The sequence below is a fragment of the Durio zibethinus genome, chromosome 4, assembly GCF_047325235.1.
Source record: "Durio zibethinus cultivar Kanyao isolate XHJ-2024 chromosome 4, ASM4732523v1, whole genome shotgun sequence".
Classification (NCBI taxonomy): domain Eukaryota; kingdom Viridiplantae; phylum Streptophyta; class Magnoliopsida; order Malvales; family Malvaceae; genus Durio; species Durio zibethinus.
This window is the reverse complement of record NC_143165.1, coordinates 535874-562086: the sequence shown is the minus strand read 5'-3', so window position 1 is coordinate 562086 and position 26213 is coordinate 535874. Positions and strand designations below refer to the sequence as shown.

Sequence of the window (26213 nt, the reverse complement as noted above, 5' to 3'; positions counted from 1 at the left end):
CTTTAGTTTGATTGGGTTTGTGAAAAAAATTGAAAACATCAAAAGGCCAACTCCAACAACAGCGTTGGTCTTGGCTTGGGAACTAGTTTTCAACATAGTTGGCTCAGTTTTGATTTTGATAAGTGTTTCGTTTTTGGTTTGATTCAATAGATATTTTTTCACTTATTTTTAATAAAAGCCTGGAATTTATTTTTGGTACACTTAATTATTTTTTTGGTGGTTTTTAACAAAAAAAAAAAGAGAGAGAATATATTTTGGTGTCACAAATAATTATAATTTTTAAATAAAAATTATAAAAAAATTACGTTTGTTCATGAAAAGTTACAATTGTTTAACAAATGAAAAAAGTTATATTTATTTATTAACGAAAAATCACACTTATTTATCAAATATTATTTCATGAAAAGACGTATCATTTCAGCATATTCCTAAACCCTATGTATTTTTTTGGGGTGTTGCAGTTGCAGCAATAGGGAAAGTTACAAGCATCCGAAGTCTAACTTGGCAAATGGATACCGGGAAAGTCGGCGAAGAAGATTTTATCAGCAAATTGCCTAATGGCGTTGTGGGTCATATCCTCTCTTATCTTAACATAAAAGAAGCCGTTCAAACGGCCGTATTGTCCAGAAGATGGAGGTACCTTTGGACTTATATCCACAGTCTTAACTTCAGTGATTTTCACTTCTTTGAAATGGAGGATAGAAATCAGGTTTTTATGGACTTTGTGGACCGAGTTCTTCGCCTTCGTGGATCCGGAAATATTCAGACATTCACTCTGGGATTTTCTAGTTTCCGACCACAAAGCGATTCACGTCGCGTCAATGAATGGATTAGCTATGCGCAGCGTTGCAATGTGAAGGAGCTTGGTCTCTTCCTCTTTTGGAAAATGACGAAAGAATCCCTGTTAGGTTGCCTGAAAACTTTTCAAGTTGCGCATCACTGGTGGCACTAACACTTGGAAACGACTTCGTTTTCACTATTCCTTCAACAATCACATGTTTCCCCAGTTTGAAAGTCCTTCGTGTTGGTGCTGCGTATCCGGATTGCGAGTTTTTGAGTACATTATTTTGTAGATGTCCGGTGCTTGAAGATTTGTTAATCAGAGTAGTTTTGTACCAGGATGGTGATGATCAGGTTAAGCATACTTTCACCATTTCTATACCAACTCTGAAAAGGTTGAAGATTGACATTAGCAGACGATTTGAGATTTTCTGGGATCAAAAGTTCATTATTCAGACCCCAAACCTTGAATATCTTACCATTCTAGATGATTTCATGACTTATTTTGTGATAGATGAAATACCCTCCCTACTTGAAGCCAAGGTTAGTCTTGCCGATTTTACTTTCTTCTACAAGGATAAACTATCCCAGCAAGAAGTCCATCGAGTGATGATGGGAATTCTCAAAGGAATTAGAAATACCAAATTTCTAAATCTTAAGGCTAGTACTACTGCTGTAAGTTAATTATTTGTCGCCCTGATGAACAAACTTAATTTCTTAATCATGTTATGCCATGCACATGCCATTCCATTTTCATGATCGTTCTTTTGCTGTTTGCTACGTTTGTCAGTGCTACTGATTAATTTATTTGACTCTTGTTCCTATGTTGATTGAAGGCTCTCAGCTATGCTGTTCATGATGATTTTCCCACATTTCCGTTTTTGCTGCGTCTTGAAATGGTGATTGATCATTTCTTTGGTTGGAAATCATTTTCTCACTTCTTAAGGAACTCACCTATTCTCGAATCACTTCTGTTGGATAGGGTGAGTGCTTTTATCTAATGGAAATATTTTAACTAAATGGTTCATATGGTTAACTTCTATAGTTATAATTTTGCTTATTTATCAGGAAGGTATGGATTTATTAACTGAAGCATTGGATGCGTCCGGTGGAGAACTTGATGTTGAGGATAATTTCGGTTGGATTCCACCCATGCCTCAGCCTTCCTGTTTATTGCAGCATCTTAAGAAAACTGAGATGAGTTATCTATGGGGATCAGAAGATGAAAAGGAAGTGATTAAATATTTGGTAGAAAATGGCAAAGTCTTGGAGAGGATGCTTATGGATTTTGATAATCTTTATTCATATTATAGAAGTATTTGATTGTTATTGATTCAACTAATTTTCATATTCTATTATTCTATTATGTTAATTGATTTATAAATTTTTTTTATTTTATCCCTTTTCATTTTTAAATGATTGAAAAGTTTTTTATAATCGCATTATGTGGTATTATATAAAAAGATATTTTTGGAGTTTAATCCTTTTATTTGGAGAAAATTTTCTTCCACTTAATAGATTCCAAAATTCAACAACAACTTCTTTATAATTTAAAAACTATAGATAAACAAAAATTAAAAAATTAAACCCCAAAAGCAAAGTAAAAGATCCTTTATTCAAACATTTTCATCAAAATAACTTGGATTATTTTATTTTAAATTATTAATTTTTAAACAAATTTAATTTTTAATTATTTGTTAGAATTCAAATAATTTTAGTGTTTAAATTAATTTAAATTTAAATTTAAATTATTATATTTTTTAATCAAATTATTATCAAAACATGTTTTATTCTTTTATTAAAAAGTTAGAAGGCATATCCCAAGTAAACAAATTTGGGCAGCAACAAAGAAAGAGGTTAAGCTAAAGAAAAGGTTTAGCCCAATCATTCAAGACTTTCCTTTCCCTTAAGTAAAGCAAGCAAAGATTTTTGTTCCATCTAAATTCTTGTCTCTAGCATTTTCAAACACCTTTGTTCTGTTTCTCTTGTTTTTCCCGAATGGCCACGCCGGGAACTGCAACTTTCAGCGTCTCATCAGCTACTATCTTCCATACTTCATCTTCACTCCAATGCGTTTTTCTCCGAAAACATCTTCTTCACTCAGAAATTTCAGTACTTTTTCCCTTTTTCACTTCATTTTCTGTCCATTTTAAAATACCCTTCTTTGATAATTTATTTTTTATGGGATTTATGCAAACCTTGAAGTTAACGAAACTCCTTGGCGAGCTTTGGTTACATTTGATCATTTATTCTTTTCTTACTTTTTGTACATTTTATTAAAGTGATTGTTATTTTTTGTATAATTTATAAGAGCATAGATCAAGTAAAAAAATAAAAATATTTTAATATCGTCTCTTAAGAGATTATAGACTGTAATATTAGGTAGCTCTCGATTACTAAAGATGAAATTCTAAAATTTTATATCTAAACAATTAAAATTTAAGGTTGATGGCAAAATAAAAAAAAATATATATATATATATATATATATTAAAAAAGCAGTTTAGGCATAAATCTTGACTTCACTAACTATTATTTAAAATGTAAAAAAATATAACCAAAAACTAAATTTAAAAGAAATAGCAATTGCAAACTTGAAAATAAAGAAAGATTAAGATGGGTATATGCTTGCAAGTTAGTCGAATATACCAAAGTTTTTATTAACAAATTTTTTAGAATCAATAATAAAATACTCATTTCGAAAGTAATACCAAACTAAAGATAAATGTTAATCTTACTAATTCAATTAGTTGTCATGATTAAGTTTCCCAAAACACAAACATTGAAATTTGAAAAAGTAAAAAAAAAAGAAAAGCATGAGTACAGTGACTCAATAAGTAACTGATTTCCTTTTAGTTAGATTAAGCATGCCATAAAACATTTAGACTAAAGCATTAACTAAGTGATTCAAAAATATTTTTTGTAATTTTGTATTTAAATACATTTTCATAATTAGATTATCAGATTACAAAGTGAAATAAATATCATCTAATTATAAAGTTTATTAGTCTCCTGTAACATACTATGACCACACTTAACCCCATAGCATAGGTCAAAATCAAAATTTTTTCTCTAGTGCAATAGGATAGAAGAATATAAAAAACAACTAAATCATTATACTGACAATCATAATTAACTTGTAGTGCAATGAGATAGAATCAAAAATCACAATAACCCTTTTAGTGCAATGGGACAAAAATATATTACCAATGATACGGTGAACCAAAATCACTATTCTTAACTAGTAGCACGATTTGAAATCGGTATCAATATCACAAAGTATATGTCAACATGGCCAACAATTAACTACCATTGACAAGGTCAAAATATAGTCATACTAGGAGACCAATATATATATATATATATATATATTTAGATTACCCAATATATACAAATTTAATATTTATAAATTTTCTCAAAACATAATTCATACAAAGTAAATTCCATAATCATTTCAAAGCAAAATTTTATATTTCGATAACTGATGGGTAAAAAAATATATTATTACAAAATCATACATGAAAATCAAAATAATATCAAACCATATTCTAAACTCATAACAAATAAATCATATATATATTTTGCATGCTCAACTCGATTTACAAAATAAATGGACAAAACAATGCATATTATTTATTTCAACTCTAAACATATTGAGACTGATTTTTAGGGACATAAAAATCGAAGGGATATCAAGTCACTTTTGTGATGCACTAAACTGAAATTTAAATAGCAAATCACTCAATTCTCTTAATATCCTAATAATTCAAGAAATATTCAAAAAATTAAAATTTAATCCAAAAACATAAATTTAACAAGGCAAACCTTCTTCATATCATCCTAAGCAAATTGGGTTGTATGGTAACTTTTTCGACAGTTCGAAACTATTTGGAAGTATTTTCCTTTAGCAAATAAAATATTTTCTTTTAATATAACAAAATGTCTAAAATTGAGTATAAATATGAAATTAAAGATTAAAACATAAAAATTAGTAGCAATATAAATTTTTACAAATATTTAATTTTTAACATTTAATAGTAATAATTTTTTTTGTAAATCTGAATATAATTTATTAGTAACAATACTAATAACATAGAATTAATATAGTAAAAATATATTAAAATAAGTAAAAATTCATTAAAAGATATAACTAATATTCAAGTAATTTATAACTATATACATCAAATATTGGCTGAAAATAATTTTTAAAATAATTGAAAACAAAATTATTTAAGTTTTGAAATTTTTGCATTTCATTATCATCTAGTTTACTTTGAGTTATAAAATTTTGAACATCCTATAGTTCCCAAAAATAAAGGGAGGCATAAATTTAAAGAAGGAATGTAATAATATAATTTAGAATTTAGTTTCAGCAAAATGATTTTCAGAAGCCCAATTTTAGGTTGTCAAAACTCAACTTTTCGATAAGTTTTTTGATTGATTCTTTAGGGGCCTTTGTAGTATGAAAAATAAACTTTCTAATAGTATAATTCATTTGTTCAGATAATTTATAGGCTAAGAGAATCAAAGCTTCAAAGTAAGCTTTATGAATCTAAAACCTAAAAAAATTTAGGCTGTTTGTGATAATAATTTGCAAAGTTTGTGATAAACATGCCACTGAAAGACTCTATTGAGATAAATATGGCTGTCAAGAATGTAGAAGAGGTAGGATGGGTGGTTAGTTAAATCTAGTATAGATCATGCATGGATGCTAGTTAGAGTCGATGGCTCCCTTAAATTCCCCCATTTAGGATCCCCACATGAAGTTTATGAATAAATGATTGATAATGTGTAAGGAATACAAGCCTTTCTCCTAAAAAGGATGTATTGAACCCATAATTCATTATATGCTTTTTATGAATGTCAACTAAGTATCATAAGTAAATTAGTCTCGATTGTTCAATCATTTGATAACTAGAGTCATTCTTTGATAAAAGATCACTATGAGTTGACTTAATAGAATTTGATTAATCTTTTTTTCTGTTATTAAAATGGAGAACTGAACCAAGACTTCTTTTTCTTTCTCATTAATCAACTCACTATTCGAGACTCGACATTGTATTTTATCATCAATCCAATCACCGCTTATGGTTTGTCATTTTACTATCAATGAATAGATCTTTTTACTTGTAGGACTTAGATGTCTCGTATTGATGTATTGTCTTTTATTTCTTTTTATTTATTAGCCTATCCAAAAGAATATGAATGAAACCTCAATTCCTCCGTTTGAGCTAGAAGAGAATGTACAACTATTCCTTAAATATTTGAAGTTGTAATTAGTTTCTTATCATTTAATGAGCGTCTTGTATTTCATAAAAACTGGGGCAATGTAATCCTTATGTAAAGGCCAACTTATCCAAATTTTGGGCAATGCTTCTTGAATTTAAAGAAAAGAATTTAAGAAATGAGCTTCTATTTTTGGTAAATCTGTCATCTAAGTTAATAACTAAACTAAAAACTAAAGAAAATAGCTAAGAAAAAAGAGAAAAAATGAAAAATGAGGGACAAAAGATGATGAAAAGAGGTAAATAGCCTTCCTATTTATAGTTGAGGGTTTGGCTATAGGGGTAAAAATTACAAGAGTTTGATTTCTATCTAAAAACTAAAAATCAAGCTAATCATTATCTTCTTAGTGCTTTAACCAAATCGGGCTTTTTATCTTGGATACGTTTTTGGCTGAATGAGAGTCTTAGGATTTCATCTTGGCCATTTGATCATCTTTGCTTCCATCCTGATTTAATCTTCTAGGTAGTTTCGACTAGCTCTTGGATTACATGATCATGTATTTGAATTTCATCGAAACTCTTTTAATTAAAATAGCAAGAGTCCTTTTTTTTATCATGATTCTTCAAAGAGCAAGCAAAAAAGTCCTTATCCCTCACAAACATCCTTAGCCAAATACACTTAGTGTTTTTGTTGGTTTGAAGTTGCATGAAGTCCTATTTGATTGTGTCTTAATTAAATGGACACGGGAGATAAATATTCTTGTGCATTTAAATTTCTTCATGACTAAGCAAAAGTGTCATTCTTGGATAAAATCTTCTTTGGCCAAATATATTATAATCAATGTAACCTTGAAAGTGCTTGAAACCTTCTTGAAACATAGATATAGCTTAATGGTGTAGGAGTCCTCATGTAAGCCAAATGCTTCAAATGTATAAGCAATCTCCTTGTATTTTTGCTTTGGTTGAATATCATGAGAGAATTGGAGGTGTCCGTGTGCATGAAAAACTCCTTCTTAGCTGAATGGATGGATAGAATTGGGCCAATAGGGTTAAACTATAAGCTTCCAATATAAGAGTGAATGTGCTTTTGTAAGCATACAAGCATGGTTTGCATGAAAATGAAGTTTACAAGCTTGAAATCCTAAAAATCACAAAATAAGCATTAAGGCACCAATAACCAACCAAATTTTAAATTTTTGCACCCATTTTAATATATAAAATCACTATATTTTTAAGTACTATCATTTACCCTCACACTTAAATCTTTGCTTGTCCTCAAGTAAATTTCTCAAATCAACAAAACTATAAATCATTATACATACTCACAAAGCCAAAAATTACATAATATTCTTATCATGCACTATTGCATAATCCAAAGCTGAATATAAATACAAAGTTACAAGAAATTCCTTCAAAAATAAGTTTCCAATATCTTATGCTCTTTACACATGTGCATCTACTAAATCTTTAATTCATGCACGTGACTCAAGTGAAAGTAGTGTAAAATATTTCATCACAATTCAATTCAAAGATAGAATAGACTTTTTATGTTTACTTTTACAGTCTCTCTCTACTAATATTAGATTTACATACTTGACTGAAGTTGAAGGTAGGAAAAAAGAAACTTTATGCTCAAAACCTCTGTAAATTGCTGGGATACCATGCACGTGATAGTTCAGAACAAAGAATGTTGGTCTATGAGAGGCTGTTTCATGGAAGCTTGGACAGGCTTCTATATGGAAGATCAGATGGACCACCACTTGATTGGAATACCCGAATGAAAATTGCTTTATGTTCTGCACAGGGCCTTACTTTCTTACGTGAGGAAGGACCATGTCAGGTAGTTAAAATCTCAATGTACATCTACATTTTGAGATGATAAAAACCAAATGATATTTTATCATATGCCCCTATGGATTGAACTTCGATCATTTGTAATGGGCATGATAGTTCTCTTTGAAACAAGCTCTGTTTCTTTTTTTTTTTTAATTATTTATTTAGTCCTTTGTGGTTGATATGAAACAATTTCCCATTTTTGGTACATTAGTCCGTGTAGATTAGTAACTTTTGGAAATTTGCTTTTTTTTTTTCCCAATTACTATATCATTTTTATGCTTGCCTAATTACAGAAAGGTTCTATCATATGCAGGCAATGTACAATGAATTTTCAACTGCCAACATGCATATTGACAAAGATTTCAGTGCAAAGATTTCGGGGTATGGGTGCGTTGGTCATATCCCAGAAACAGAAGAGATCTACACTACTTCAGTTGTAAGTTATTTTGCCTTAAAAGACAAACCATGGTGTGTTGAGTTAACTAGATTTTCATCGAATCTCTCTACTCCTTAAAAGTTACTTGTTTGAGTTATTGGTTGTTAATTATCTCTCCATCTGTGCAGGCTGTGGCAAATCCTTCAGTAGAGACCCTGGAGAGAGGATGGCTAACTCCAAAGAGCAATGTTTGGAGTTTTGGAATTGTCCTGCTTGAATTACTCACTGGCCGGAAGAACCTTGGTAGCTCTCATCCCAGGGAAGAGAGGAACCTAGTGAAGTGGAGCCGACCATTCCTAGCTGATGATTGTAGATTGTCACTTATCATGGATTCTCAGCTCAAAGGTCGCTTTCCTAAGAAAGCTGCTCGTACAGTGGCTGACATTGCACAAAGATGTCTCCAGAAGGACCCATCAGAAAGGCCGACCATGAGAACCATAGTTGAGCATCTCAAAATCACCCAAGACATGAAATATTCCTGTAGGTTTCCTCTGCAAGAGCCAGCGGCAATTGCTGGAAAACAAATGTCAAGGTCACCTAGTCTCAATGGGATCATTAGTCCTGCAACCAGGTTAAGTTTCTCACCATCACCACCATCGGGAGCCCGGCGGTCTGTTTTTCCTACAAGACCACCTACTTTGCCGTTGACTCTTCCGCCTCGAGCTTGTTCCTCTACCATCTCGTTGGAGGAACTTGAAAGGCAAGAAAACCAGAGATCATCATCCGCAACCCTTAGAAGGGCTAGTGTGGAAGGATTTTGATTGTTTGTAAAATATGCATTTTTTTTCATTTTTTGTTTGTTTTCTTCTTTTAAATTCAACACAACATATAGAAGATAAAGATGTGATTATTCAACCTTCCTTCCTATCCCACTATAGATGATGAATAGAGAGGATGCTGATTGTAGATTAGAGTGCAAGGCTGATATGAAAATGGAGTAGTCGATTATTTGCTTCCATTCCTGAATGCTATCATATAAATATATGTACTGAATGTTCATAATCTTGATCAAAGTTTCCCTCTATACATACAGGATGTGTGATCTTGCATATTAAATCCTCTCCTACGTTAACTACCACCACTCAGGTCAATTTCGCTATCTATCTCTTTGGATTCAGATTATTTTAGATTTTGGGTTGTATCGTGTTTGGGCTCAAAGTGTCTCTTTAGTTTGATCGGATTTCTGAAAAAAATTGAAAACATCAAAAAGCCTACTCCAATAACAACGTTGGTCTTGGCTTGGGAACTGGCTTTCAACATAATTGGCTCAGTTCTGATTTTGATTGGTATTTCGTATTTGGTTCGATTCAATACATATCTTTTCACTTAATTTTAATAAAAACCTGAAAAATATTTTTGGTACACTTACGTATTTTTGGGTGGTTTTTTACAAAATATGTGCATATATATATTTTGGTGTGACAAATAATTTTCATTGTAAATAAAAATGATAAAAAATTATGTTTGTTCATGAAAAGTTACAATTGTTTATCAAATGGAAAAAGTTATAGTTATTTATTAACGAAAAATCACACTTATTTATCAAATATTATTTCATGAAAAGACGTATCATTTCAACAAATATATAAAAAAAAAACCTTTTTTCTATACATTCAAGCATAACTTAGAGTCAATTTCACTGTTTCTGTTTCTGTTTCTGTTTCAGATCCTACTTGGAGGATTTAGAAACTTTATGTAATCATTCTTTCTTTTTTCTCAATATCTGTCACTGCTATAAATTGAACAAACTTCGTTTCTTTTTTTCATTTTCTTTCAAAGTCTTTATGCTCTTCTTCTATCACGCGTTCCCATTTTCTTCTGAACAACTTTTACGTGATTTTTATCTTCTATGTTTGGGAACCTTGAAGTGAAGAGAACAGGAAACACCATTTCCCAATGTTTTTTCTTTTTTTTTTTTTCTCGTTGTTTTTTAAGAGTCATATAAAAGGTCACATCTTATGGAAATTTGTTTTGTGCATGTTTTTCTTGACAGCCAAACAACTTGTTTTGCTTGGGTTTTGCCTTTACCATATTCCTAAACCCTATGTATTTTTTGGGGTGTTGCAGTTGCAGGAACAGGTAAGTTACAAGCGTCCGAAGTCTAACTTGGCAAATGGATACCAGGAAAGTCGGCAAGGAAGATTTTATCAGCAAATTGCCTAATGACGTTGTGGCTCATATCCTCTCTTATCTTAACACAAAAGAAGCGGTTCAAACGGCCGTATTGTCCAGAAGATGGAGGTACCTTTGGACTTATATCCACAGTCTTAACTTCAATGATTTTCACATCCGTGAAATGGAGGGTAGAAATCAGGTTTTTATGGACTTTGTGGACCGAGTTCTTGGCCTTCGTGGATCCAGAAATATTCAGACATTCACTCTGGGATTTTATGATTTCCGACGACAAAACGATTTACTTCGCGTCAATGCATGGATTAACTATGCACTGTGTTGCAATGTGAAGGAGCTTGATCTCTTCCTGTTGTTGGAATATGAGGAAAGAATCCCTGTTAGGTTGCCTGAAAACTTTTCAAGTTGCGAATCACTGGTGGCACTAAAACTTAGAACCGACTTCGTTTTCACTATTCCTTCAACAATCACATGTTTCCCCAGTTTGAAAGTCCTTCGTGTTGATGCTAAGCATCCGGATTGCGAGTTTTTGAGTACGTTGTTTTGTAGATGTCCGGTGCTTGAAGATTTGTTTATCTATGTAAATGATCTTGGGCAGGATGGTGATGATCAGTTTGAGCATACATTCACAATTTCTATACCAACTCTGAAAAGGTTGAAGATTGACATTTGCAGACGATTTGAGAATTTCTCGGATCAAAAGTTCATTATTCAGACACCAAACCTTGTATATCTTACCATTCAAGATGACTCCATGGCTTATTTTGTGATAGATGAAATACCCTCCCTACTTGAAGCCAAGGTTAGTATTGGCCATTCTACTTTCTTCTACAAGGATCAAGTATCCCAGCAAGAAGCCCATCGACTGCTGATGGGAATTCTCAAAGGAATTAGAAATGCCAAATTTCTAAATCTTTCGGCTAGTACTACTGCTGTAAGTTAATTATTTACCGCCCTGATGAACAATATTAATTTCTTAATCATGTTATGCCATGCACATGCCATTCCATTTTAATGGTCGTTCTTTTGCTGTTTGCTACGTTTTTCAGTGCTACTGATTAATTTATTTGACTCTTGTTCCTATGTTGATTGAAGGCTCTCAGCTATGCTGTTGATGATGATTTGCCCACATTTCTATTTATGCTGCGTCTTGAAATGGGGATTGATCATTTCTTTGGTTGGAAATCATTGCCTCATTTCTTAAGGAACTCGCCTATTCTCGAATTCCTTGTGTTGGAGAGGGTGAGTGCTCTTTATCTAATGGAAATATTTAGCAAAAGGGTTCATATGGTTAATTTCTCTACTTATAATTTTGCTTATTTATCAGGAACGTATGGAGTTATTGATGGAAGCATTTGATGAAGCAGGCGGAGAACTTGATGTTGAGGATAATTTCGGTTGGATTCCACCCATGCCTCAGCCTTACTGTTTACTGCAACATCTTAAGGAAATTAAGATGAGATATCTATGGGCATTGGAAGATGAAGCGGAAGTGGTTAAATATCTGCTAGAAAATGGCAAAGTCTTGGAGAAGATGTGTTTCATGTTTGATGAGGATTCTTCAGAGGAAGAGCTAAATGCAGATATGATTGAAGAGTTTCCAAGAGGTTCTGAAAAGTGTGTAATCGAATTTGATTGACATGTCTTCCCCTATTAGCATAGAGGAAAATTATGATCATAATATGTGTCGTAAGTCTGAAGGAGAATATGTATTAAATTTATAGATCGATTATAAAAAAAAAAAAAAAAGTCGATTGTAAAGAGAATTGAATAAAAATTTTGTAAGTATTTGATTGTTATTGATTTAACTAATTTTCATAGTCTCTTATGTTAATTGATTTGAAGTTTGTTTAATTGATTAATAACTCTTCATAAAAATAGTAAAAGATCCTTTATTCAAACATTTTCATCAAATTAATTTGGATTATTTTATTTTAAATTACTAATTTTCAAATAAATTTTTAATTATCTATTACAATTCAAATCATTTTGGTTTGAATTAATTTAGATTTAAATTATTATCTTCTTTTAATCAAATTATTATCAAAACATGTTTTATTCTCTGTTTAACAACTTAAAAGGCAAAGGCCCAAGTAAACAAATTTGGGCAGCAACTGCTTTGTAGTCCAAACATAAGCTAAAGAAAAGATAAAGCCCAATTCTTTTAGACTTTCTTTCCCTTTATCCAAGCAAAGGCATCTGTTCCAACTAAATTCTTGTCTCTAGCATTTTCAGACACCTCTATTCTTTTTCCCTTGGTTTTCCCAAGTGGCCACATCAGGAACTGCAACCTTCAATGTCTTCTTTGCTACTTCCATCTTCCGCACTTCATCTTCACTTAAGTTTTCTTCAAAGCCATTGCTTCTTCCAATGCGTTTTTCTCCAAAAACATCCTCACCACTCAAAATTCTCAATATTTTTCCTCTTTCTCACTTCATTTTCTGTCCATTTTAAAATACCCATTTTTTGGATTATTTTTTTATTTGGTTTTAGGGATTTATGCTTTGTCTAATAACGATATCAAGTAGTTACAAACCTTGAAGTTGATGGAGCTCTTGGCGAGTTTTAGGTACATTTTATCATTTATTTTTTTCTTGCCTTTCGTGCATTTTATCAAAGTAATTGTTGTTTTTTTGCATAGCTTACAAGTACACAAATCAAGTAATAAAATAAAATTATTCCAATTTCATCTCTCAAGTGATTATAAATTGTAATGTTGGATAGCTTTCAATTACCAAAAGTGAAATCTTAAAATCTTATATCTAAACAATCAAAATTTAGGGTTGATGGCAAAATAAGAAAATATATATTGAAAAGCAATATAGGCATTAGATATTGATTTCACCGTCATTTAAAAAGTAAAAAAATATAACAAAAAACTAGATCTAAAAGAAATAACAATTGCAAACTTAAAAACAAAGAAAGATTGAGATTGTCGAATGCTTGGAGTAGAAAAGAATGATTGCATAAAACTTAAACTTGTAGAGCATAAAAGAAATAGTAGCCGAAACTTGTATTGCATAAAAGAAAATTTAAAGAATAAATGTTGCATGAAACAAATTAAAGTAGAAAAACAAAGATGATTGCCAAAAATAATGAGTAAGAACACTTGAAGAAAACTAGACTTGAAAAGAAATACTTTTTGAATTTACAGAAAAGAAAATAATTAAGAAAAAAGAGAAAAAAAAAAGAGAAGTGAGGGATAAGAGATGATGAAAAGAGGTTAATGGCCTCCTTATTTATAGTAGAGGGTTCAGCCATAAGGGTAAAATTACAAGAGTTTAATTTTTATCTAATTGCTAAAAATCAAGCTAATATTTATCTTCTCAGTGCTTCAATCAAATGGGGTTTTTTTTATTTTAGATAAGTTTTGGCTAAATAGGAGTCTAGGGATTTCTTCTTAGCCATTTGATCATCTTTGCTTCCTTTTTCATTCAATCTTCTAGGTAGGTTTTGCTAGCTCTTGGATTACAGGATCATGTATTTTAATTTCATCCAAAAACTTTTAATTCAAATGGTAATAGTCCTTCTTTTATCTTGATTCTTCAAAGAGCAAGCAAAAAATTTCTTATCCATTACAAACATCCTTAGCCGAATACACTTAGTGTTCTTGTTGGTTTGAAGCTGCATGAAGTCTTTTTGGATTGTCTCTTAGCCGAACAGATAAAGGAGATAAAAGTCTTTGTGCATTTAAAGCTCTTCATAACTAAGCAAAAGTGTCATTCTTGGATAAAACTTTCGTTGGCCGAATGTGTTAGAGTCCACATGAGCTTGAAAGTGCTTGGAACCTTTTGGAAATATGGATATGACTTAATGGTGTAGGAGTCCTCATGTAAGCCAAACGTTTCAAATGAACAAGCAATCTCTTTGCATTTTTGCTTTAGACACACACCATGAGAGAATTGGAAGTGTCCTTATGCATGAAAAACTCCTTTTTAGCTGAATGGATTGATAGAATTAGGCTAATAAGGTTTAGCTATAAGCTTATAAAATAGTGGCAAATATGTTTTTGCATGCATACATGCATGGTTTGCATAAAAATGAAGTCCACAAACTTAAAACCCTAAAAATCATAAAATAAGCATTAAAGCACCAAAAATCAACCAAAATTTAAAATTTTGCACCCATTTTAATATATAAAATTATTATATTTTCATGTATTATCATATACCCCCATAATTAAATCTTTGCTTGTCTTCAAGTAAAATTTTCGAATCAACAAAACTATAAATCATCATACATACTCGTAAAGTCAAAAATTATATAATATTACTATCATGCACTATCGTATAATACAAAATTGAACATAAACACAGAGTTACAAGAAATTCCTTCAAAAATAAGCTTTCAATATCTTATGCTCTTTAAACATGTGCATCTACTCAATATTTAATTCATACATATAACTCAAATAAAGAGAATGTAAAATATTTCATCACATTTCAATTCAAAGATAGAATAGACTTCATATGTTTACTTTTTTCTTCATTCTCCACTAATGTTAGACTTATATATTTGACTTAAGATCAAAAAGTCTTTTCGGCTTGTAATGTAAAATTTGGGTCAAGTTAAGAAAAATGAAATTTTAAGCTCAAAACTTTAGCTTACTTTCTTTGAAATTTCTTGGAACTTGAAAAACTAAACTTTTAAAACTTTGAACTTTGAGGCATCTCTTTATTCATTGTGCCTCCTTTTTTCTAATACATAATTATGTCCATTATACACAAGTAAGCATAATTGGGTTAGATAAAAACAAAAGAAAAGATAATAATAATCAAAGAAAAGGCTAATTAGCTTATTATGTGGCTAAAATAAACAAATAAAAGGGAATAATATAATAGGCTCTAAATAAATGTACTAGAGATGCATCATAAATGGGAGCTTGAAAAAAACTCAAAATAGTTCAAAAAACTACCTAGATCATTATTAAGTTAAATATAGTATAAGATTTCACCTTAAAGATTGAGTAGGTGAATTTTAGAGTACATATTCAAATTCTCAAATTTCATACAAATCCACATTTCACAAAAATCAAAGCATTTCTTTAAAAGAGAATAAAACCATATCTACAAAAATCATATCCAAAGAAAAGCATGCTTAAAAATTCCTTTCTAGTTTCATCACATTGTATAATCACACTTCATATCATACTCAAGTCAATCTTGAAGATTTATGCAAAATCAACTAAGTGTGTATAATAAAGAGATCTAGCATGTCAATTGGTTTGGAAGCAAAAATGGGATAAAAATTTTAAAAATCATTTTAAGTTCACAAAGCATTTTAAGTTCAAAAAGCATTTCCCTTTTTCCCCATACTTAAATTAAACAATATATCAAACAAAAAGTAAGGGAAAAAGGAAATACTCCTCAAAATTTTTTTCTCAAAGTCAAATTTTCATTAGTACGAGGTATCTTCCTTGCTTTTATTCCATCCTACAAACACAAACTCAAAACAAAAAAACATCAAAACATAATTTTCCTAAAAAATAATAATAAACCATGAAAATAAAAAATAAGTTACCTTTCAAACAACGTTAGTTTTGGTCAAGCTTGATCATCCCTAAATCAATGGCTTATCTTAACCCTTTAAGAAAGAGTTTGCCTTATTGCATCCTTCTTTAAGGAATGACATAAACAGAATTGGTCTTAAGAGGTATACTAGCTCTCCTAGTATAAATAATATAAACAAAGCTTGAATTTGTCATAGGTATCTCTAAGAACACCATACCCTCTGATCATAAACTATAATTTTTTATTTTTAAAACTAAAGCTAAGGCTAGAGTTAAACACATCTATTAAAGCCTTGGCAATCCCTAGGAAATGTCTTCCTAACAATAGAAAAACATCATCATCTTTCATGTCTAAAATAGCAAAATCTACTAGAAATGCATACTTATTAACTTTTACAAGCACATTTTTCAACATCTCTTGTGGTAGCTTCATAGACTAGTTAGCAAATTTCTAATTGAATGTTGCAATCTTCAACGCTTTGCACCCTAGTTCTATAAAAATATTTAAAGGCATTAGGTTTATGCTAAAGCCAAGATAAAAAAGAGTATCATCAAAATTTAAATGTCTAACTTTGCAAGGAATAGCAAAATTTCTTGGACTTTTTTGCTTTTGGGCAAGAATTATTGAAGTTCAGGGTTACAATCTTCCAAAAATGTAGCTATTTTTGATTCTTAAAGCAACTCTTTTTGAATAGGTTTTGAAGAAGGTGGTGCTATGTTGAAACATTATCTATACATTCTTGCAGTTATTTTTGGCTTTGTTTGAACTTTTTTTTGGATTTGTCCCTCTTGACCTTCTTTCTCTTAGTTTGCTTTTTTGTAGACTACCGTTATTTAAATTGTTTTTTCTTATACTGCCTCTTTAATTTCAAGCCAAATGCTTTCTACTAGTGTTCTCTCTACTTGTAATTGCATTTACTCTTTTTTAGCAGACCCTTAAATATATTTTTCAGAATTTTCTTCATATTCCATTTTAACATTTTTCTCTACGAGATCTTTTTCATAGGGGTTCAATATTCTTAGGGATATCTAATGTCATAGGGTCAAATCCCTTCAAAATTTCTCTTTTAAATATCAAAGGTTCTTTATCTTCTAATATAACTTCTTTTCTCACAAATACCTTAGGTTGTTTTACAAAGCTAGGGAAGTTAACCATTATTGGTTCATCCATAAAATCATCCTTTTCATTAAAGTCCTCCATCCCAATATCTCTCAATGAATAAATAGCATTACAACCTTCATTGCCTTGTCTTTTAGGGTTGGATTCAACATTGCTAGGTAAGGTACCTACAGTGCAGTTGCCTATAGCTTAGGCTAATTGACCTATCTGATTCTCAAAATTTTTGATTGATGCAACCTGGCTTTGGATGTTTACATTATTGGCTTACATTAAATGAGTTAACATATCCTCAAAACTAGGTTTCTTTTTTTGGGTTTGGTTGTAAGTTGGTTGATCAGAGCGATAGTTATTGTTTTCATTGATGGATTGGTTGGTTTCAAAAAAAATTGAGATAGTTTCGCTATCCAAGTTTGTATGTGTTATTATAAGGGATTGTAGTTAAGCTTGGACTATTGGATAAACTCAACAGGTTTTATCTTGAATTGACATTTTTCACTAGACTATGGCCTTTTATAGATATCACTAGAAACAAAATGGTTTTGGATTGCATTCATATGGTTGGGTTAAGGTTAGGCTCTTATGGCTTCTATTCTTTTGGTTAGGGCGGCTGACTAGAAAGTTATAAAGGTATTGCATCAATCTCAAATAAACCAATAAATTTCTTACTTAATTTTTTCTCTATGCCCCATTAGTAGTTGTTAATAGCCATTTCTTCAATCAGTTTATTAGCTTCCTTAAGAGTCTTACTCATTATTGCCCCTCTAACAACTGAGTCCAAAGTGGTTTTTATAGGTGGCATGAGACCATTGTAGAAAATTTGGATTTGTAGCCATTAGGTTAATCCATGATGTGGCCATTTCTTTAGCATTTCTTTAAATTTTTTCCTTGTATCATATAATGTTTCTGCATCTATTTACAAAAATGTGGTGATTTCATACCTCAACTACGCTATTTTTGTTAGTGGGAAGGATTTTGCCAAAAATTTCTATAACAAATCATCTCATGTTGCAATAGAGCTAGGTGGTAGTAATGTCAACCAACTTTTCGCCCTATCCTTAAGAGAAAAATGAATGTCTTAGTCTAATAGTATCATTAAAAACACCATTATAGCGAAAAATATCATAGAATTTAAGAAAATTAGAAAGATGAAAGTTAGGATCATCATTTGGTAGTCCTCTAAACTATACAAAAATTTAGGCCATTTGTATTATTGAAGGCTTGATCTCAAAGTTATTTGCTTGAATGGCTAGCCTTCTAATTGACGGTTGAAAACCATCAGAATTGAAAACTGTATAATCCCTTAAAATTTTTTTAACTTCATTGTTTGCATTGGCCATTGGTGTTGGTACAGGTGGTGTTGATTATTTTTTTCTTCTTCCTTTGAATGTCTCTTTAGTTTTGTAATAAACTAGAGCTAAGTCAACACTTTTGGATTTGTGCATGCAAATAATAAAATATCAAAAAAATATAAAAGCAAATAAAAGAAAAAGAGTTTAGATTACAAAAATTTTAAAAAATCCTTATGATATTGAGAACACCACGATAATCACTAGCAATGGTGCAAAAAACTTAATTGTTGTTTTTTATATAGCTTGCAAGTACAAAAATCAAGTAATAAAAATGAAGTATTCCAGTATAATCTCCCAAAAGATTATAAATTATAATGTTGGGTAGCTCTCAATTACTAAAGGTAAAATCTTAAAATCTTATATCTAAACAATCAAAATTTAGGGTTAATGGCAAAATAAGAAAAGGTATATTGAAAAGCAATGTAGGCTTAGATTTTGACTTCACCAACTATCACTTAGAAAGTAAAAGAATATAACCAAAAACTAGATCTAAAAGAAATAACAATTGCAAACTTGAAAACAAAGAAAGATTGAGATTGCCAAATGCTTCAAATAGAAAAGAATGATTGCATAATACTTAAACTTGTAGAGCATAAAAGAAATGGTAGTCGAAACTTGTATTGCATAAAAGAAAATTTAAAAAATAAAAGTTGCATGAAAACAAATTAAACTAGAAAAACAAAGATGATTGCCAAAAGTAATGAGTAAGAATACTTAAAAAAAACTAGAGCTTGAAATAAAATACTTCTTGAATTTAAAGAAAAGAAAATAACAAAGAAAAAAGAGAAAATAGGTAAACTGATGGATAAGGGATGATGAAAAGAGGTTAATAGCCTCCTTATTTATAGCAGAAGGTTCCGCTATGGGGGTTAAAATTATAAGAGTTTGATTTTTATCTAATTGCTAAAAATCAAGCTAATATTTATCTTCTTAGTGCTTCAACCAAATAAGGCTTTTTATCTTGGATAAGTTTTGGCTAAATAGGAGTCTTAGGATTTCTTCTTGGCCATTTGATCATCTTTGCTTTTTTCTTCATTCAATCTTCCAGGTAAGTTTTGCTAGCTCTTGGATTACAAGATCATGTATTTTAATTTCATCCGTACACTTTTAATTTAAATGGCAAGAGTCTTTCTTTTATCTTGATTCTTCAAAGAGCAAGAAAAAAAGTTCTTATCCGTTACAAGCATCCTTAGCCAAATACACCTAGTGTTCTTGTTAGTTTGAAGCTACATGAAGTTTTATTGGATTGTTTTTTAACCGAATGGATATAGGATCATATACCCCCACAATCAAATCTTTACTTATCCTCAAGTAAAATTCTCAAATCAACAAAACCATAAATCATTATACATACTCACAAAGTCAAAAATTACATAATATTCTTATTATGCTCTGTTGTATAATACAAAATTGAATATAAACATAGGGTTATAAGAAATTCTTTAAAAAACAAGCTTCCATTATCTTATGTTCTTTACACATGTGCATCTACTCAATCCTTATTTCATGCATATAACTCAAGTAAAAAGAATGTAAAATATTTCATCACATTTCTATTCAAAAATAAAATAGACTTCATATGTTCATTTTTTTTTTCCCTATTCACTAATGTTAGACTTGTGTACTTGACTCAAGATCAAAAAGTCTTTTCGACTTGTAATGTTAGGCTTGGGTCAAGGTAGACAAAACAAAATTTTAGGCTTAAAACCTTAGCTTATTTTCTTTGAAATTTCTTGAATTTTGAAAAATTAAGCTTTTGAAACTTTTAACTTTTGATGCATCTCTTTATTCTTCATGGTATCTCTTTATTCCTTGCACCTCCATCATCTTTAACACATAATAATGTCCATAACATATAAGTAAGCACAATTGAGAAAGGAGAAAACAAAAAAAAGATATAATAATAATCAAAGAAAAGCCTTATTAACTTATTATGTGGCTAAAATAAACAAAGAAAATGGAATAATATACTAGACTTAAAATAAAGATATTAGAAATGCATAACAACAGAATACTTGAAAAATACTCAAACGGTTCAAAAAATTACCTAGATCATCTCTTGAGTCAAATGCAATCTAAGATTTTACCTTAAGGATTAAGTAGGTGAATTTTAGAGTATTTATTTAAATTCTCAAATCTCATACAAATCCACATTGCACAAAATTTTCACAAAAATCAAAGCATTTCCTTTAAAGTGAATAAAAACATATGTACAAAAATCATATCCAAAGAAAAATGTGCTTAAGAATTCCTTTCAAGTTTTATCATATTTATAATCACACTTCATATCATACTCAAGTCAATCTTGAAAATTTATGCAAAATCAACTAAGTGTGTATAATGAAGAGATCTAGCATGTCAATTGGTTTGGAAGCAAAAATGGGATAAAAATTTAAAACTCATTTTAAGTTCACAAGGTATTTTAAGTTCAAAAAGCATTTTCTCCCTCCATATTCTTAAGTTGAACAATATATCAAACAAAAAGTAAGGAAAAAAAGAAATACTCCTCAAAATTTTTTTCTTAAGGCTGAATTTTCATTGGTACAAGGCATTCTCCTTGCTTTCATTCCATCTTACAAAACAACTTAAAACCTAAAAACATCAAAACATACCTATCTTAAAAAAAAAAAAAAAACATAAACCATGAAAATAAAATTTGGGTTGCTTCCCAAAGAACGTTAGTTTTGGTTAAACTTGACCATCCCTAAATCTATGGCTTATCTTATCCCTTTATGGGGGAATTTACCTTATTGCATCCTTCTTTGAGGAATGACATAAACAGAATTGGTCTTAAAAAATATATTAGCTCTCTTAGTAAAAATAATATAAACTATAGCTTTTTATTTTTAAAACTAAAGGTAATGCTAAAGTTGTACACATCTATTAAAGCTTTGGCAGTCAATAGGAAAATAGCAAAATCTATTTGGAATGCATACTTAGTAACTTTTACAAGCACACTTTTCAACATCCCTTATAGTAGCTTCATAGACTAGTCAGCAAATTTCAAATTGGATGTTGTAAGCTTCAGCTCTTTACACCCTAGTTGTATAAAAATATTTAAAGGCATTAGGTTTATGGTAAAGCCAAGATATAAAAAAGCATCATCAAAGCTCAAATGTCCAACTTTGCAAGAAATAGTAAAATTTTCTAAAATTTTTTACTTTCTGGGCAAGAGTTATTGAAGTTCAATGTTGCAATCTTAAAAAAAGATAGCTTCTTTAAATTCTTGAAACAACTCCTTTTGAAGAGGTTTTCAAAGAAGGTGGTGCTATGTCGAAACATTGTCTATATATTCTTGTAGTTATCATTGGCTTTGCTTAAACTTTCTCTTATACTTTATCGTCTTGATTTACTTTTTTTTGGTCTGCCTCCTCTAAATTATTTTTTCTTAGATTGCCTCATTAGTTTCAAGCTAAACGCTTTCTAGTAGTGCTCTTCTTATTTATAATAGCATTTACACTTCTTCATTAGACCCTTAAATATATTCTTCAAGATTTTTTTCATATTCTATCTCATCATTTTTTATCACAGGATATTTCTCATAGGATTCAATATTCTTAAGGACCTCTAGTGTCATGAGGTCAAATCCCTCCAAAATTTCTCTTTCAAATCTTAAAAGTTCTTCATATTCTAATATTTTTTTTTCCTATAAAATCTACTTTAGGTTATTTCAGAAAACTATAGAGGTTAACCACTATTGGTTCATCCATAAAATCATCCTACTCATCAAAGTTTTCCATCCCAACATCTCTTAATGAATAAATGGCATCAAAACCTTTCTTGCCTTATCTTTTAGGTTTGAATTCAATATTGCTAGGCAAGGTACTTATAGGGCGCAATTGGCTAGAACTTGGGCTAGTTGACCTATCTTGTTCTCAAGATTTTTTATTGATGTAGCTTGACTTTAGATGTTTACATTATTGGCTTACATTAATTGGGTCAACATATCTTCAAAACTAGGTTTATTTTCTTATGGTGGGTTGTAAGTTGGTGGATTAGGGTGGTAGTTATTGTTTTGTTATTGGTGGATTGGTGGTTTAGTTGGTTTCAAGAAAAATTGGAATGGTTTCGCTATCCAGGGTTGTATGTATTACTATAGGGATTGTAATTAGGCTTGGACTATTGGATAAATTAGATAGGTTCTATCTTAAATTGATATTTTTCACTAAACTATGTTCCTTCACAGATATTACAAAAAACAAAAGTTTTTTGGATTATATTCATATGGTTGATTTGAGGTTGGGCTCTTAGGGCTTTTATTCTTTTGGTTAAAGTGACTGATTGAAAGTGATGAAGGTATTACATCAATCTTAAATAAACCAACAAATTTTTTAATTTTCTCTCCATGCTCCATTACTAGTTGTTAATAGTTATTTCTTCAATCAATTCATTGGCTTCTTCAAGAGTCTTACTCATAATTGCCTCTTTAATAATTAAGTCCAAAGTGATTCTTATAGGTGGTGTAAAACTATTGTAAAAAATTTAGATTTGTAGCCATTAAGATAATCTATGATGTAGGCATTTATTTAGCAACTCTTTAAATGTTTTTCATGTATCAAACAATGTTTCACCATCTAATTGCAAAAATGTGATGATCTCATACCTCAACTTGGCTATTTTGGTTGGTTGGAAAAATTTTACAAAAAATTTTTATACCAAATCATCCGATGTTGTGATAGAGCCAGGTGGTAGTAATGTTAACCAACTTTTTACCTTATCCTTGAGAGAAAAAATAGCATTATAAAAAATGTGATTATAGTGAAAAGTATTACATAATTCAAGAAAATTAAAAAGATAAAAGTTAGGATCATCGCTTGGTAATCCTCCAAATTGTATAAAAATTTATGCCATTTGTATTATTGAAGGCTTGACCTCAAAGTTATTTGCTTAAATGGCTGGTCTTCTACTGGAGGGTTGAAAATTATTAGAATCGAAAACTCTATAATCTTTTAAAGTTCTTTGAACTTCATTATTTGTATTGGCCATTGGCATTGGTGTAGGTGGTGCTGATTGTTTTTTTTCTTCTTTTTCTGAATGTCTTTTTAATTTCTTGATCAACTAAAGCTAAGTCAACACTTTTGGATCTGAGCATGCAAACAAGAAAAGATCAAAAAAAGATAAAAGCAAATAAAAGAAAAAGAATTTAGATTACAAAAGTTTAAAAAATCCTTATTGATATTGAGAACACCACGATAATCCCAAGCAACGGTACCAAAAACTTAATTGTTGTTTTTTTTTTTATAACTTGAAAGTACAAAGATCAAGTAATAAAATGAAAGTATTCTAATATCATCTCCTAAAGGATTATAGATTGTAATGTTTAGTAACTTTCAATTAACAAAAGTGAAATCCTAAAATCTTATATCTAAACAATAATAATTTAAGGTTGATGGCAAAATAAGAAAAGATATATTGTAAAGCAATATAGCTTAGATTTTGACTTTACCAACTATCACTTGGGAAGTAAAAGAATATAACCAAAAATAAAATCTAAAAGAAATAACAATTGCAAACTTGAAAACAAAGAAAGATTTAGATTGTCGAATACTTAGAGCAAAAAAGAATGATTAAATAATACTTAAACTTGTAGAGCATTAAAGAAATGGTAGCCAAAACTTGTATTGTATAAAAGAAAATTTAAAGAACAAAGGTTGCATGAAAACAAATTAATCTACAAAAACAAAGATTGCTGAAAATAATGAGCAAGAATACTTGAAGAAAACTAGAGCTTGAAAAGAAATACTTCTTGAATTTAAAGAAAAGAATTTAAGAAATAAGCTTTTGTTATTAGGAAATTTGTGACCTAAGCAAATAATTAAACTAAAAAATAAAGAAAAAAACTAAAAAAAAAAAGAAAAGAAAGGAGAAGTGAGGGATAAGTGATGATGAAATGAGGTAAGCAAACTCTTTATTTATAATAGAGGGTTCGCCTATATAGGGTAAAAATTATAATAGTTTTATTTTTATATTTTTATCTAAAGGCTAAATATCAAGCTAATTTTTATCTTCTAAATGCTTCAACCAAATAAGGCTTTTCATTTTGGATAAATTTTGGCTAAATGGGAGTCTTGGGGTTTCATCTTGGCCATTTTATTATCTTTGCTTTCATCTTGATTCAATCTTCTAAATAGGTTCTACTAGCTTTTGGATTACACAATCATGTATTTGAATTTCATCCAAACTCTTTTTAATTCAAATGGCAAGTGTTTTTTTTTTTATCATGATTTTTTAAAGAGCAAGCAAAAGAGTCATTATCCATAACATGCATCTTTAGCCGAATACACCTAGTGTCATTATTGATTTAAAGTTGCATAAAGTCCTATTGAATTGTATCTTGGTTAAGTAGATATGGGAGATAAAAGTCCTTGTGCATTTAAATTTCTTTATGGCAAAACAAAATAGTCATTCTTATATAAAACTTTCTTTGGCCAAGTGTATTAGAGTCCATGTAAGCTTGAAAGTGCTTGACATGGATATGGCCAAATGGTGTAAGAGTCCTCATGTAAGCCAAACACTTTAAATATACAAGTAATCTCTTTGTATTTTGCTTTGGTCAAATGCCATAAAGGAAGTGGAGGCGTTTTTATGCATGAAAAAAAATCTTTTTAGTCAAATGGATGATTGGAATTGAGCCAATAAGGTTCAGCTATAAGCTTCCAAGGTAGCGTTGAATGTGCTTTTGCATGCATACATGCATGTTTTGCATAAAAATGAAGTCCATAAGCTTGAAAATCTAAAATCACAAAATAAGCATTAAGGCATAAAAAATCAACCAAAATTTAAAATTTTTCACCCATTTTGATATATAAAATCAATATAATTTTAGGTGCTATTAGTTTGTAGTTCTAAAAAAGAATAATTTCTCCTATAATTCTATAGCTAGTTAATCACATTGTGCCATGTGATTGATGTCACTTTTCTTATTTTATAGAGCCATGTCAATGATATATTAATAAATATGCACTTGAAAGTTGATACCCCGTTTATTAGCTTATTCAATGAATTATTTTATAGTATGTTTAGATAAATATTAATAAAGAAAAGGAAAGGAAAGTTTTTTAAAGAAAAAAAATAATACATGTACCCCTTGTTTGAGTAACTAAAATTAATAAAGGAAGGGAAATGACAAGAATCCTAACAACTATTATTTGGATAAAGGGTGAAAAATAAAGAAAATGATTCATTATAATATTATTTTAATTATAACCATTTTTTAATAAATAAGATATAATATAAAAATATATTTCTAGTGCTTATATCCTTTATCCATTTTCCTTAGCGTTTCTTTATGTTCTTGATTACATCTTTGGTGAGTAATAGGTTTATAAATACAATGACTAATCTAGAAAGGTAGCATGGTAGATGCCACTTCACTTAGATACTGTTATAGATTGGATACTTGCCATAAAAGGGATTCATTTGAAGGATTTACCATTTTTTCTCAGGATAATTGACCTGGATTTCTTGATGCTAGATTTCATTTTCAGAGAAACCAAAAGAGCTTAAAAGGCCTCTACAATAATTTTGAATACATTTGATGACATAAAGCATGAACTTTTACGTGCACTCTCCTCAATGCTACATCCTATTTACTTTGTTAATCCCTTACATCTTCCAATGCATAATAAGGTCCATGATATCGATTTGAAACAATATGGGTCAAATTTATGGGAGGAAAAGATTGAGTGTCTTTCATGGCTAGACTAAAAAAAGCCTAACTCTGTTGTTTATATGAATTTTGGAAGCATCATTATCATGACACCTGATTAGCTAAATGAATTACTTAGAGGTTGGCTAATAACAACTAAACATTTTTGTAGGTTGTCAAG

General features: G+C 30.2%; 3 protein-coding genes and 1 non-coding gene across 4 annotated transcripts; all 4 read left to right on the top strand.

The window, feature by feature from the left end:
* The first annotated feature begins 508 nt into the window (after positions 1–508).
* On the top strand, positions 509–2118 carry LOC111287648 (F-box protein At4g22280-like). Its single transcript, XM_089758894.1, has 4 exons — positions 509–788; positions 845–1455; positions 1617–1763; positions 1849–2118. Exons 1-4 carry the CDS (start codon positions 509–511, stop codon positions 2101–2103), a joined length of 1293 nt encoding a protein of 430 aa, XP_089615020.1. The 3' UTR covers positions 2104–2118.
* A 5360-nt stretch (positions 2119–7478) lies between these two features.
* Positions 7479–9141, top strand: LOC111287135 (serine/threonine-protein kinase PBL34-like). Its single transcript, XM_089758893.1, has 4 exons — positions 7479–7499; positions 7608–7844; positions 8154–8276; positions 8405–9141. Exons 1-4 carry the CDS (start codon positions 7479–7481, stop codon positions 9035–9037), a joined length of 1014 nt encoding a protein of 337 aa, XP_089615019.1. The 3' UTR covers positions 9038–9141.
* A 1248-nt stretch (positions 9142–10389) lies between these two features.
* Positions 10390–12045, top strand: LOC111287638 (F-box/LRR-repeat protein At4g14103-like). The gene is made up of 3 exons (XM_089758892.1): positions 10390–11340; positions 11502–11648; positions 11734–12045. Exons 1-3 carry the CDS (start codon positions 10390–10392, stop codon positions 12043–12045), a joined length of 1410 nt encoding a protein of 469 aa, XP_089615018.1.
* Positions 12046–22888: 10843 nt separating this feature from the next.
* Positions 22889–22995, top strand: LOC149518999 (small nucleolar RNA R71). Its single transcript, XR_016341986.1, has one exon. It is a non-coding gene; the product is annotated as a small nucleolar RNA R71 (small nucleolar RNA).
* The last annotated feature ends 3218 nt before the right edge of the window (positions 22996–26213 follow it).